Here is a 14,114-nt window from a genome sequence, read left to right as displayed (position 1 = left end):
CCTCTCCATTAGGGATGGCTTTCCCATTCTGAATGGCCCTCACACGACTGACTAAGAGGTGCCAGACCGCACTTATGGTCCCGAGCCCCTTTGTGGGATACTGGCACCCTACTACTTTGTGATTCTGGTTGGAGGACGGTAGAGGTGCCCGTTTCCTCCTTTCTTTTCTCTCTTCTGTGATTACACTATTCAGTGCCATTCAGTATCTTTCAGTGTCTGGAATGCAGAGGCTCCAATGCTTGCTCAACGGTATGAGGCCTTTTCGGTCATAGGGCAGTCACAGCTACTGAGCAGTGTCCAGTTTGGGTTCTGCCAATTATAACTAATATCCCAGAGTCAAGTTTGCCACTACACCATATTAATCCCTTTAGGTACCAGACGCTGCAGGAGCAGCAAAATTAAGTACGCAAGGCTTACTTTAAGATGTGGTAGGGATTAGAACATCATACACATCAATACACAGTAAATAACCCTCAAAATCAATATCCAGCCAGTGCTATATACTCAAAGAAGAACACAACTTGTTATAGGTACATAAAAAAAGCAGGGACAGATATGACAGAGAAAATCAGAAGGTGCTATGGCTTCTGGGGCAGAGATACAATACTAAGTGTTTTTATTGCATTTCAGATGCTTAACTTTCTATAACATGGTCTTATGAACAACCTAAGTCTAACAGACTGAGCTTCGGTTGACTCAGAGAGCCTCGATACTAGTCAGTTTTTCTTTTTACAATAGTGATTATAGTCTTTTTATGTTCCACTGAATGGCCAAAATGTGCAATACAAAACTGTCATGATGAAGCAACCTTACTATGATATTTCTGGTCCTCGTTTCAATGGCTGCTGCTCTGGATGCAATGCTGCACAACTTTGTGGGCTAGAGCACCAGCAGCTTTGTTGCCAGTAACCAAAACGAAAAGCAAAATCTTTCTGAACCAAAAAGTCCACCACCCAAACAACAAAGGTTCTAACTCAAATCACAACTCCTACAGTCTTGGCGTCCAAATCCGAGGTGACCAGTGGTCCGGTTAGCAGTTTCCACTTAGGACACAGTTTATTATTTTTCAAAACTACACAAGTACTTTTAGTCTTTAGCTAAGGAATAGATGTAACAGTCGATCAATACAAACCATAGAGCCAACTAAAGGATATCTGTCTAAGGAGCTTGTATCTCAAACATTTGCCTCTGGGAGCATAGACTAGATGCCTAGGCCAACAAAAATGCAACCTTTTTTTCAAAATTTCAAGTCATACTCTATTCAGGGAGAAATTCATTTTGTATCCTAATTTCACAGACTTCTGCTCACACCTGCCAGAGCTGGTTGAGGTCAAATTGTTGATCTAAAGCCAGAATGAGCTGACATCCACAAATAAATAGTTTGAGGGGTAGAATAAACAGAGAAATAGTATTAAGGATGGTTTCACTAGAGCAGGGGAAAACCTTCTCTGAAAAAGGGAAGGTAGATCGATACATTCTTCACTGAACTAGGTCCTCAACAACAACAAAAAGGTAGCCACCAGCTCTTCTCTGGATAAATCAGCTTGGAGGAGAACCACTATTTATTCATCCATGCACATGTTGTCCCAGTGAAATCTACACAGACTATAGAGATGTTACCTACTCATGTTTTGCACATTGGATTGGTAGGCAAGGGAGCCCAGTTATATAGGACTTGAAGGCCACAGAGAGGGAAGAGTTGGTAGGCAATCTCCCTATAGGGACAGTGGTAAAAAGGTATTAGTCCTGAACTTATATCATGCTGCCACTACTGTTACCAATCCCGTAACACCCTGGCATGAGGAAGCTGAAGTCATTCAGTTTAGCGGGTTGGGCCTATACCCTGCTGACGAACAACACAGTAAAGCATGGAGTACCTCTAGCAAGCTCAGAGTTCTTTGGAGGAATGAAACAGGGCAGGCCATCAAAAACACACAGAGCAATGCAGCTTTTCGAAGTCATGGAGAGGATTTTCGTTCATAGTACTGCAGCTTCTGAACCTATGTATAGTTCTGTGACGCCTGCCTTATGCATCGAAGGTGATTCTTTGTGTAACTTCAGGATGATTCACTTGAGGCTTAAGCAACTGGGTGAGAGAATCCAGGATATGCGGAGTCTCCAAATGTGATAGGAAGCAGAAATTGCTCTCTATTTAGGAGATACCCCACCTCACTTCTGGTATTAACCTAGCAAGACATATTGCAACTGTGTCAAGAAAATTACATTTTTTAATTTCTGACTGGACAGTATCGAGAACCTTGGATGCTCCCTTGTGCACCTGCTTTAGGTTCCATCAGGTCCTACCTCTCAATGACTATAGCCTTGTTAATTGTATCTATGTCTGTCAAGTGGTTAAAATGAGACTCTGTGACTTTGCCGAGTGGTAAATTCAGTAATGATGTAGAGCGTCTCAGCAATAATTTCCTGCGTAAGGTTAATCCTCAAGTCTATCGTAGAGTTAAATAATTTCTCTCACCAACAGGCAGTAAATACCCCTGTCCTGGGGAACCTATGGAACAGCCAAATACCAGAGTCCTCACTAACAAACAGAAACATTAACAAAGCAGCAGCATCAGCTGGAACACATTTCACTGAGCATTTAGATCAGTTACTTCCTGCAGTTAATCTCTTACTAGTAAATAAAATCTTTCTGTAATGTTTAGAGATTTTACCTGCTTGAACCAAAAGCTGGTATTCTGGTGAAACATTTTAGCTAAGCACATCACAGTTATTGTTAACTTCTCTTCTGTGCACAAAGACAACCAAGTACAGTGACATGTATACCTGCATGTCCAGCAGTGCTCTGATCATCTAGACTTGGAGAGCTCACATGAAATGTTGAATGTGTTTCTGCGTTTGGGCTGATCGATCAATGAACAGAGGATGGCTGATCAACTGTTCTTGGTGGAACTCCTAAGCATTTCCAGACTGCTAAATAACCGAGGCATAGGCTTTGTTGTTCTACCAAACCTTCACAGTTATGCACGGAGTGGGTAGTGGCATAGAATACCCCATGAGATGGTCATTGCAAATATACTTGATCATCGTTGAGGAAGACCCTGACTTTTTAATATGGGTTCAACGAAGCGCTGTGTCTAGTTCCAGCTAGGCTTTAGTGGAGCCAAATACAATGCTTTTTTCATTTATTTTTTTTTAAGGATAATGGGTTTTAATCTTACACAAAATAAAAAAAATCAATTAAAAAATACCCTCATTTCTCAAGAGCTTTCCTACTGAATACGCAACAACAAGAGGTCAAATAGGAACAAATAAAAAAAATATGAATAAGACTTCATTTAAGCCAGGTGGTTTCAGTTTTATAGGTTGTGTTATCACTCCATCCACTCCTGGATTTTGCTTTGCATTCTGGAACCGGTCCTGTGTATCCCATTCTAAAAGAAGGGCTACATATTTTAGACTACAAAGAAATAACCTGGATTCAAGGATCTACTTGAGCTTGGACCTGAGAAATATAAGAGCTCTGTCTACAACGGCAGATGGATGGTTTATTGGCCTTAATGAGGGCTGCATTCTAATAACTCAAAATGGCAAATGGTGCCAACAATGAAGGAATATTTTTGAAATATGTAAGACAAAGTGTCACTTCGTATGTGGTATGCAAACAGACTGAAGATAGAAGAGGGACCCCCCCCTTTCCCTGGCGCTTAACAATAAAGAAAGTGTCATTTGATTTATGGGGATAGGCTGACTTAACAGGGCTTTTAAGTGCTGGAACGTTTTCCGAAAAGATTAAGCAGATGTCTGTTAAAAGAAAGTACAGATCGAAATATGATTCAGGGCACTGAAAGCATAGAAGCAAGTGGGTGAGATGCAAGAGAAGCAGTTCCTATTTTGGAAGGCCTGGTATCCTTGCAAAGGTATGCATTTGTGTTTGATAGCATGAAATACACACTTAAGACCCATTTGAATTCCTTGAATTTCTTTGCGTAACACAACATCAACCTCTTCGCCCAGTGCTCTTCCATCATTCTCTGTAACATTTGTACATTTTGTTCTTCCATTCGTGTATGCCCAAGGCACAATTAGCTTTTGCTGCAATGGACATTTGACTCTGTGCATGTGCTTTTGGTTAGTTTCATCTATTACTTTAAATGTCAAAAGACGTTTTGAGATGTGAATGGATTCAGACATGATCCATGTGCACTACACATTGAATTTTATCTCTCTAAAGTCTCTCAATCAAAACATACCTCAAGTTTTCCAGTTCCTGTTTTCTTAACGGGGACGAGGGTGGAGCTGTGATGAAGGCCTCTCCTTCATGGCTTTTACTGCTGGAATAAGACAACATGTCAATCTAGGCCAGTTGCCTCGATGCCTCAAACCAACAAAAGCACAACTGCTGCAGTTGTCTATGTCATTATTAGTACAATCTAAAAACAAATACAGAACTAGAAACCATGTTCAGTTTTACAAATTCTTATAATTTCCTGAATGGAACAAAGTATTTAATGAACAAAGTTTACAAAATTAGCCTGCAATGAAAAAGATATTTTGGAAGTTTAAGAAAATGGGTGGGGGGGGGCGAAAATGAACAATTACTTATATATTTCATACCACTTTGTATTCAATTAGAGACCTGGGACATGCTAAAACGTATAAAGATTCAATTGTGCCTTTCTGTATACTTTCTTTGCATGTGCAGTATATAGACGCGAGGGAGATTGGCTAAATGTCTGTTTTTATTTCAGCATACATTCTAAATGGTATGGTCAAATAAACAAGTTACTTACCTTCGGTAACACCTGATCTGGTAGAGAAACTAGCTGCAGATTCCTTACCTTAGAATTATCCCCAGGCTTCAGACTGGATCCAGAAATCTTTGAGCAGTACCAATGCATGCTGGTAGGTGGCGTTGTTTGGCTCCACAATGGTCACGGCAGAAGTGACGTATGCGCTACCTATATTGTCGCCACCTCGGAGCGTTTATATCAGTTTATTTTTGCGGCCTTCCCCGCCAGGAGCACAGAGCCACGAACAAGAATAACCATTGGGCGAGTTTCTAGTGCTCTTTGTGAGGAGAAAGCCTCATCCTTTAATCAGGTCGTAGAATGGGGAGGATCAGTATGAAATCTGCGGCTAGACTAGAGTCTCTACCTGATAAGAAGTTATCGAAGTTAAGTCATTTGTTCATCTGATAGAGACTTCAGCCATATATTCCTTCCCTTAGAATAGATACCCAAGCAATGCCTCCCTGGCGGACAGGTCTGTGAACCAAACTTTGACCAGAAACTCATGCAGGATCTAACGGGCAAAATGCCCATCCCGATAGACCTGACTGTTCAGGCAGCATTGCTTCATGAACGTATGCAATGAAGCCCAAGTTGCAGCCTGAAAGATGTCCAGGACTGGAATCTGCAAGCTAATGCAGTGGTCGCAATGTTCTCTCTGGTAGAATGAGCCCGCGAGCCCTCAGGTGGTTGCTTTATGGCTAATGGGAGAAGGTTCATTTCTGAATAGACTTGCATTTCTTGACCCCAACGTACCCTACAAAGAGCGGTCATCCACCCTGAATTCTTTTGTGCAGTCAAAGTAGAATGACAATACTCGTTTTGGATCCAGACGGGGTCTCTCCTCTTCCTTAGAAGGATGAGGTGGGGCAAAATAGGTAGGCAGGGTGATCATCTGGCCTACATCGAAAGGGGTGACTACCTTCAGGAGGAAGAAGGCACGTGTCCATAGAACCAGTTTCTCAGGATAAAAAATAGCATAAGGTGGGTGCACCGAGAGAGCCTGCGACTTGCTGACCCTCCTGGTTGATGTAATGACCACCAGAAAGGCAGTCTTGATGGTTAACAGCTGAAGAGGGCAGTTGTGCAAACGCTCAAGAGGCGTGCACATCAGGAAAGTGAGGACCAGGCTCAAGTCCCACTGGGGAAAGAAACAGCCTGGGGGAAAAACGTGTTGCAAACCTTTGAGAAGTATCGTCACAAAGGGTGACTTAAATAAGGAAAGTAGGCCCGGCAACTGCAAAAACACTCAAATGGCAGAAAGATAGGCTATAAATGTGCCCAGAGCAGAGCTCTGTTGGCTCAAAGAAAAAACAAATAATAGTATTGGAGAGGAGGAGATATGGGATCAATGCTTTTTGATACACACAAAGCAACAAATTTGTCCCAGTGACAAGCGTATACCGATTTGGTGGAGGGATGCCCGTCAGCCAGAATAACATGACAGACTTCAGGAGGCAGGCCGAAGGCTATCAACTGTCCCCACTCAATCTCCATGGATGAAGGAGGAGATTGAGCAGGCTCAGGTGCAGAACCCTTGCCTGTTGCTGCGAAAGAAGAGCATCAAGAGGCAGCTTAACTGGAGGACCATTGCTCAAGCTTAACAGCTCAGGATACTAGTCTATCCATACACAATCTGGAGCCACAAGAATGACTTGGCCCTGGTTGTTTCTTTTGAGAACTATGGGCAGGAGTGGTATAGGCGGAAAGGCATACAGGAGGCCGGAGCTCCAGTCGAGAGAAAAAGTCTCTCCGAGTGAGAAATGACTTGGAAACTCCAGTGTGCAGAACTGCTGACATTATGCATTCTCGGCGGTGGCGAACAGATCCAACCAAGGCTCTCCCTACTCTTGGTAGGGGTCTTGCACCACCTCCAGATGGAGAGGCCATTCGTGATCTGCTAGACATTGACGGCTGGCTTCGTTAGGCCTCAGTCAGGTGTGGTGCCGAAGGGCCACCGACGAAGAAATCGCTCTGCCTAGTGAGTCGGTCGTGTTCAGACCACGACGAATAGAGAACTTTGCTGCATTTCGACCGTCGGCAATAGCCTGAGAAAGTATGGCTCGAGCCTCCTCAGATCATTGGCAGCACTTGCACAACTGAATCCCAGATAGTGTGGGAGATAAGGCCCAACAGGCACACCTGAAAACCGCAGTGCTAGACTGGTGGAAGAGACATTCTCTTGCCAAAGGTATCCAGCCTCTTGGATTCCCTATCCCCATATATCTAGAAGTGAAATCGCCAGGGTAAATTCTGGAGGTGGAGGCCTGGACCACCAAGTTCTCTGGTGTGGGTAGTGGGTGAGGAAACTGGGGTCCTGTGGAGCGGGGCATTGGCCAATTGTCCTGTGCACACTAGTCCCTGTGCATGGCTTAGAAAAAGGCACCAAGGGCGATGTCAGTGAGGGCTTCAGTAAAGGGGAGCAAGGGTTCATAGGGGCAGTCCTTGGTTGAAGCACCTCTGTCAAGACGTTAGTCTTGACTGCCACCGAGGGCAGCTGAAGGTCAAAGACCTCAGCCGCACTACGCAACACCTTAGTGAAAGAGGCCCCCTCCTCCTCAGCCACAGTAGGAGGGGAGACCAAGCCAGTTTAGGTGAGATGTCTAACCCACTGACATCCACCAGATCCTCATACAAGGTGTCCTCCTATCCACCAATGGCTGCTGATATTTACCAGGATCACCATATCTCTCCCATTCATCCCCTGTGCCATGCCCTTCATAGACGAAAGGCCCTGGCTCCAACACGGATGGCATGGCTCCAGATGGCATGGGAACCGGTGTTGTGCAACGCTGGTCCTGTTCAGTGTTTGAGTCGAGGACGATGGGGATGATATCAGCGCGGGCGCGTGATAAGGCGTTGGTCTTGCTGGCGGCCCACTCTAGATATAGCACTAGATCCATGGGGACCGACTGGCACAGAGAGAGTACCTGCTGGCTGGAATCTAGTAGGGGCCCCTCCTGAATGTATGGGGCCTAAAGGCGCTCCAGAGGTGCCAGGCCGCCTTAAGATTAGGTGCATGGCCTCAGAACTCACACCATTGGGGCGGGAATCACTGCAGGGAAATCTAGGAAGCCCTCTATGTATCTATATTCATAAGAATCCATGCAGTAGGACACTCGTGCAGGGCAAAAACTGAGGTGAACAAAATGTTTTATTGCACTAGCACCATTAAGCGTTTCAGCCGAAAAACTGCTTTGATCACACAGCTTGTCTCAATAAATCCATACTGATAGCAGTATTGTGCTTATTATGACATTCACCCAGATGGCACCTTAGAGATCCCTTCTGAAACTTACTAGCCCGCTATTGTGCTGGCTGACTGGTCCTGTCCAGCCTGCCACCACGGACGCTTTTCTGATCCCTAGGGGTCCTTGCTCTCAGGAAGTCAATAACAATTCCTGCTCTGGCAGGTGGTGTTATAGAGGGTGTAGTGACCTCAAAGGTAAATAGCAGATTGGCTACTACACTTCACTCCCCTGAACGTCCCAAAAGTTAGTATTTTGGGGAGCCCTTGGCACCAGAAGACTAGAATCGACTGACTCAAGAAGGACAAAGAAGAGCAGAAAGAAGCAAAAACTGAGGACCTGCGACTGACTTGGTGCCAAACCCTGCCAGTCTGACTGCTTTTCCCAACCACTACAATGACTCTTCCTGCCACTGTGCGACCTCCTAAAGCCTGGGAGGACTGCCAGCCCTTCGAAAAACAAGCATCTTCTGTGGAGTAGCAAAGTTACTTCCCTGCATCTGAACGAAACGCAAGCTCTGGTTTACCATCCTGCTGACCACTGGACTCTCAGTCACAGCAACCCCCCCCCCCCCCCCAGGCGGATGTATTTTCTGCTACCAGAGGTCAGCCCCATCTCCCCAGCACTAAAAGACAAGCTAGACCCTGCAGCACCAATACCCAGGGTACCGACCTCTTGCAGCAGCTAAGACTTGTTGGTGAACCAATCGGACATGGGCCCTACAAAAACAGACCAGCCAACGAGGGACATCAGCCCCGCATAGACCAGCACCAAGAGTGACCGAGCTGTCCTGATAAGTCCCCATCTTCAGGTCAACCCCCGCAGCAAGAGTTTCTGACCACTGCAACCCGACACCTCAAAGCACCTGCATCCGAGCCCCACAGCCTGAATCCATGTGAACTGATCGTGCGTATGGGGTTCTGAGATCCTTAAGAGCTGAGTCCCTCTTTGAGTTTTGCTGGACTGGTCCTCTATTCCACGCCTGCAGCTCTTTTGTATAAGACGGACATCCGCAAGAGCCTAAGGCAGCGTGACCCGCCAGACAAAGCAACACTGCACACACATTTCTATTATTTTAGACACCAAAATCTTCATGATCAGGTAGGAATATGCTACTTACCAGTATGCATCTGTTCTTGGCATGTAGAGCTGCAGATCTACACACTTTTGCATAGATCCCCATCTGGTGTTGGGTCCGGATGTTTGCACTTGTTTTTGTCCTGGAAAGTCTTTGGAAGTCACGAGGTATGTGACTCCTCCTTAGGATCATAGTGCGCATGGGCATCGGCTCCATCCTCAGATTGGTTTTCGCCAGCAGGGAAATGATGGAGCTTTGTAATAAACAGGAAGATGCCCTTGTATAGTGTATCTAAAATAAGATAATACTGGAACAGATAAAGGAAGCTGGGGAGGCGGGTGGGCGTGTGTAGATCTGCAGTTCTACATGCCAAGAACAGATGCATACTGGTAAGTAGCATATTCCCTTCGAGGCATATGAGCTGCAGATTACACACTTTTGAATAGATTGTATAGCAGTCCCACGTCTAGCGGCGGCCACCATTATCTGCTGCAGTAGTCTGAAATAGGGTTTTGAGTACAGCTTGGCCTACACTGGCTTGTTGTTTCGTTTGCACATCTACACAGTAGTGTTTAGCGAACATATGTGGTGTAGACCATGTAGCTGCTTTGCAGATATCATCTAATGGAATGTTGCATAAGAATGCCATAGAAGCTCCTATTTTTCTTGTAGAGTGGGCTCTAGGAGGAACAGTTAAAGTGCGTTTTGCTTAGTGGTAGCAAATTTGTATGCATTTAACAATTCATCTGGCTATCCCGGACTTAGATATGGGATTGCCTTTGTGTGGTGGTGAGAAAGAAACGAAAAGTTGTTTCGTTTTCTGAAAAGGTGTGTACTTTCAATGTAATAGAGTAATGCTCTTTTAACGTCTAAAGTATGAGAGCTCTTTCTGCAACTGTGTGTGGTTGCGAGAAGAAAACGGGCAACTCCACAGATTAAGGTTGAAGGGGGAAATGACTTTAGGGAGGAATTTAGGATTAGTGCAGAGAACTACCTTATTATGATGCCTTTGTAAGAATGGTTCCTGAATAGTTAGGGCTTGTAGTTCACCAACTCACCAAGTTATGGCCACTAGGAAAGCAACTTTCCATGTTAAGAATTGTAGCTCACATTTATGTAGAGGTTCAAACGGAGGACCCGTCAGTCGTGTGAGCACGATATTTAAATTCCACACAGGTGAGGGTGGAACTCTGGGAGGAATTATCCTTTTGAGGCCTTCCATAAAGACTTTGATGGCAGGCACTCTAAATAGCGATAAATGTTGTCTATTTTGTAGGTATGCTGCTATAGCATCAAGGTGTAGCCAAATAGACGTGTAGGCTAAATTGCACCTTTGTAGGTGTAGTAGGTAGGTTATGATGTGTTGGATAGACACATCTAGGGGATTGATGGTATTGTTATGGGAATATATCACAAATCGTTTCCATTTGGCTGTATAGCAGGCTCTAGTGGTAGGGCGTCTAGCCTCTTTGATGACGTTCATACAGTCAGGAGGAAGGTTAAGGTAACCGAACTCTAAGATTTCAGGAGCCAGATCGCAAGGTTCAGCTGAGCTGGGTCTGGGTGTCTGATCTCTCCACGGTTCTGGGTTAAGAGGCGTGGTGAGAGGTGTTATCTTTGGTGCGGGACTATTGACAGTTCCAACAATGTGGTGTACCACGGTGGTCTGGCCCAAGTTGGAGTACCTAGAATTAGAGTTAGTGAGTGTTGCTGTAGTTTGCGCACCACCAGTGGTATGAGTGGGAGAGGCGGAAAAGCGTACGCAAATCTGCCTGACCAGTTCATCCATATCGCATTGCCTTTGGATAATGGGTGTGGGTATCTGGCGGCGAAGCTTGGGCATTTGGCGTTTTCGTGGGTGGCGAAAAGGTCTATCTGTGGTTGCCCCCATATATGAAAGTATGGTTGGAGAACTTGTGGATGGAGTTCCCACTCGTGAATCTGTTGTGTTTGACGACTTAACAGATCTGCTATGGTGTTTTGGACTCCTGGGACGTGTTGGGCTAGGAGAAATATATTCTGAGGTATAGCCCACCTCCATATGTTTTGTGCTAGCTGGGAGAGCTGAAGGGAGTGTGTCCCGCCTTGTTTTTGGATGTAGAACATGGCTGTCATGTTGTCTGTGCGGACTAAGACAGCCTTGCCCGATATTTGTTTTTGGAATGCTTTTAAGGCTAGATATATGGCCAGTAATTCCAAGTAATTGATGTGGAATAACTTTTGTTGAGGTGTCCACTTGCCTTGTATGGTGTGATGTAATAGGTGAGCTCCCCAGCCGGAGAGTGATGCGTCCGTTGTTATGACAATCTGAGGAACTGGCTCTAGGAACGGTCGCCCTTTGGAAAGGTTTTTGGTGTTCCACCACTGCAGAGAGCGGTGAGTGCAACAGTCTACCAACACCAGATCTGTTAGCTGACCTTGAGCCTGGTTCCATTGTCGTGCTAAGCACTCTTGTATGGGAAGCATCCGGAGTCTGGCGTGAGGTACTATGAAAATGCAATCCTATGAGCTGCATGAACACTCGAGCTGGGAGAGAGTGATGCGGCTGAAATTTGGGTAGGAGAGTGAGGATGCTTGCTATCCTTGCTGGACTGGGATAGGCTAACGCTTTTGAGGCGTTTATTGTGGCACCGAGGTATTGTTGTGCGTGAGAGGGTTGCAGATTAGACTTGGTGTGGTTTACTGTGAACCCTAGGTCGTGGAGTAATTGGATAGTCGCGTGAGTGTGACAAACACACTGGTTGTATGAGCTGGCTTTTATGAGCCAGTCGTTGAGGTATGGGAAGACGTGAATGTGTTGTCTTCTTAGATGGGCTGCGACTACTGCTAGGCACTTGGTGAATACCCTTGGTGCTGTTGTGACTCCGAAAGGGAGTACTTTGAATTGATAGTGCTGCCAGTCTACTACAAACCTGAGATATTTTCTGTGAGCAGCGTGTATAGGAATATGGAAATAGGAGTCCTTGAGATCTAAGGTGGCCAGGAAGTCGCCCTGTGAAAGTAGAGGGAGGACTTGCTGAAGTGTGACCATGTGGAAATGGTCTGATTGTATGTACTTGTTTAGTGGTCTGAGGTCTAGAGAGCCATCCTTCTTTGGTATGAGAAAATATACGGAGTAAACTCCCTTGTTTTGTTGGTGCAGGGGAACTGGTTCATTGCACTTTTTTGTAGTAAGGAAATCACCTCCTGTTTGAGGAGGGACAAATGGTCTGCTGACATTGGACGCTGTTTGGGTGGAATGTTTGGGGGGGTAGAGTTAAGTTCAAGACAGTAACCTGATTGCACTATTTGTCGCACCCACCTGTCTGTGGTGATGTTGGTCCAGACAGGAAGGAACTGCTGTAGTTTTCCCCCGACAGGAGTCGAATGGTCCGGGGGAAGCGGAGGGAAGTCATTGGGCAGGGGTGGAGGCAGAGCAGGTGTTGTTGGTCTTGCTTCTGCCCTTGTTATTGTTACCTCGGTATCCTCCTCTGTGGTAACCTCTGGTGAAGGTGGATTGGGTGGGAGACTTGTAGGTGGTGGATGGGGTGTCAGATGAGTATCCCCTGGAGTTGCCCCTGTATGATGAGCGACGAAAAGAACGCCTGGGAGCTTGCGATTGCAAGGTTCCCATTGATTTGGCTGTATCTGTGTCCTTTTTCATCTTCTCGAGGGATGCATCAACATTAGTTCCAAAGAGGTGTTGCTGGTCGAATGGTTGATTTAGTATAGAGCTTTGCACCTCAGGTTTAAACCCCGAAATGGGTAGCCACGCGTGCCTGCGAAGAAGGACGCTTGTGTTCACTGCTCTGGACGCGGTATCTGCTACATCAAGAGCACACCGGATAGAGGTATTGGTGATAACTTTGCCCTCTTGTATTAGGTCGTTGGCCTTCTGTTTGTATTTGTCTGGGAGGTGTTGGAGCAGGGACTCTAACTCATCATAGTGAGCCCTATTATATCTGGCTAACAGGGCTTGAGTATTTGCGATGCGCCAAATATTAGCTGCCTGGGACGCTGTTCTTTTGCCAGAGGCGTCAAGGAGTTTAGACTCTGTCGGGTGGAGGTGCATCCCATGTTGTCTGTGAATTAGCCCGTTTTCTAGCATTTGAGACGACCATGGAGTCTAATGGAACAGGGCCCCTAATGTAAGCTGGGTCTGTAGGGGCAGCTTTGTATTTCTTCTCAATTCTAGGGTTGATGATTCTAGTCCGGACAGGGTCTTTAAATACTTCTGTAGCGTGTTTTATCACCCCTTTAAGCATGGGCAAAGTGGATGTGGACCTTTGGGTGGTGTCGAAAGTGCCCATTAAAAAATCATCTTCGACTGGATCTGTATGGAGGTGGACCCCTTGGTACTGGGCAGCTCGGTGTATTAGCTGATTAAACCCCATGGTATGTTCTGGTGGTGAAGGCCTAGAGGGATAGATGTCTTCCTTTGGTATATTACGGACATCAGGCGTATTATAGTCATCCCATGGGTCAGGAGAGCCTGGAGGACTGGGGTCATCTAATGGCATGTTGTTGTCACCGTCCCCTGTCTCATCATATGTGTAGTCGTCATCTACTGGTGGAGGGGATGGCGTAGGAGACCTAGGCGGGAGGGGTGGAGGAGGTGTAGGAGGAGGTGGTGGTGGAGGTGGAGAGGGTACCCTAAGAGGTGATGTGGCTATATCCCTACTTTTAGGTGGTGGAGCTGGTGCAGGCATATTCAGTGGTCTTTTTCTGGAACTGAGAGTCAATTGACCGGTTTTAGGGTCTTTAGTTAAAGTTTTTTTGTTGAGGGTCTGGTTGAAAAAGCTTCTCCAAAGAAGTTTGGGTGTTCGGTTTCGACGGTGTCGGCATCGAGGGCTTTTTCGGCGCTGGCTGCAGAGCTGTTTTGGGCTTGGAGCCATGCGATTTGTCGGTTTCTGTGAGTTTTTTCGGTGTCAATGCCTTTCTCGGCTCCGAAGAACGTGAGTCCGAACTTTTGGGGAGTGGCTTCTTCGTCGGCTCCGAGTGTTTTTTCGGTGCCGGGGAGTCACTAGTTGGAGGCTTCGGTGTTGAAGTAGCAGTCGGTCC

The 14,114-nt window shown here is 46.0% G+C and overlaps 1 protein-coding gene across 4 annotated transcripts in view; it reads right to left on the bottom strand.

Moving 5' to 3' along the window:
- The window catches only part of CNOT10 (CCR4-NOT transcription complex subunit 10), a 418,130-nt gene that overhangs the window by 66,239 nt on the left and 337,777 nt on the right, over window positions 1–14,114 (bottom strand). For 2 of the 4 annotated variants that reach the window (XM_085630585.1, XM_085630583.1), the window contains one exon: window positions 4,212–4,292. In XM_085630585.1, coding sequence (XP_085486711.1) covers window positions 4,212–4,292 — 81 coding nt within the window. The remainder of the gene's footprint in view (window positions 1–4,211; window positions 4,293–14,114) is intronic. The other 2 variants (XM_085630584.1, XM_085630586.1) reach the window with 1 other exon arrangement.

The sequence above is a fragment of the Triturus cristatus genome, chromosome 10, assembly GCF_964204655.1.
Source record: "Triturus cristatus chromosome 10, aTriCri1.1, whole genome shotgun sequence".
NCBI classification, from domain to species: Eukaryota; Metazoa; Chordata; class Amphibia; order Caudata; family Salamandridae; genus Triturus; species Triturus cristatus.
This window is presented reverse-complemented; position numbering and strand designations above follow the sequence as displayed.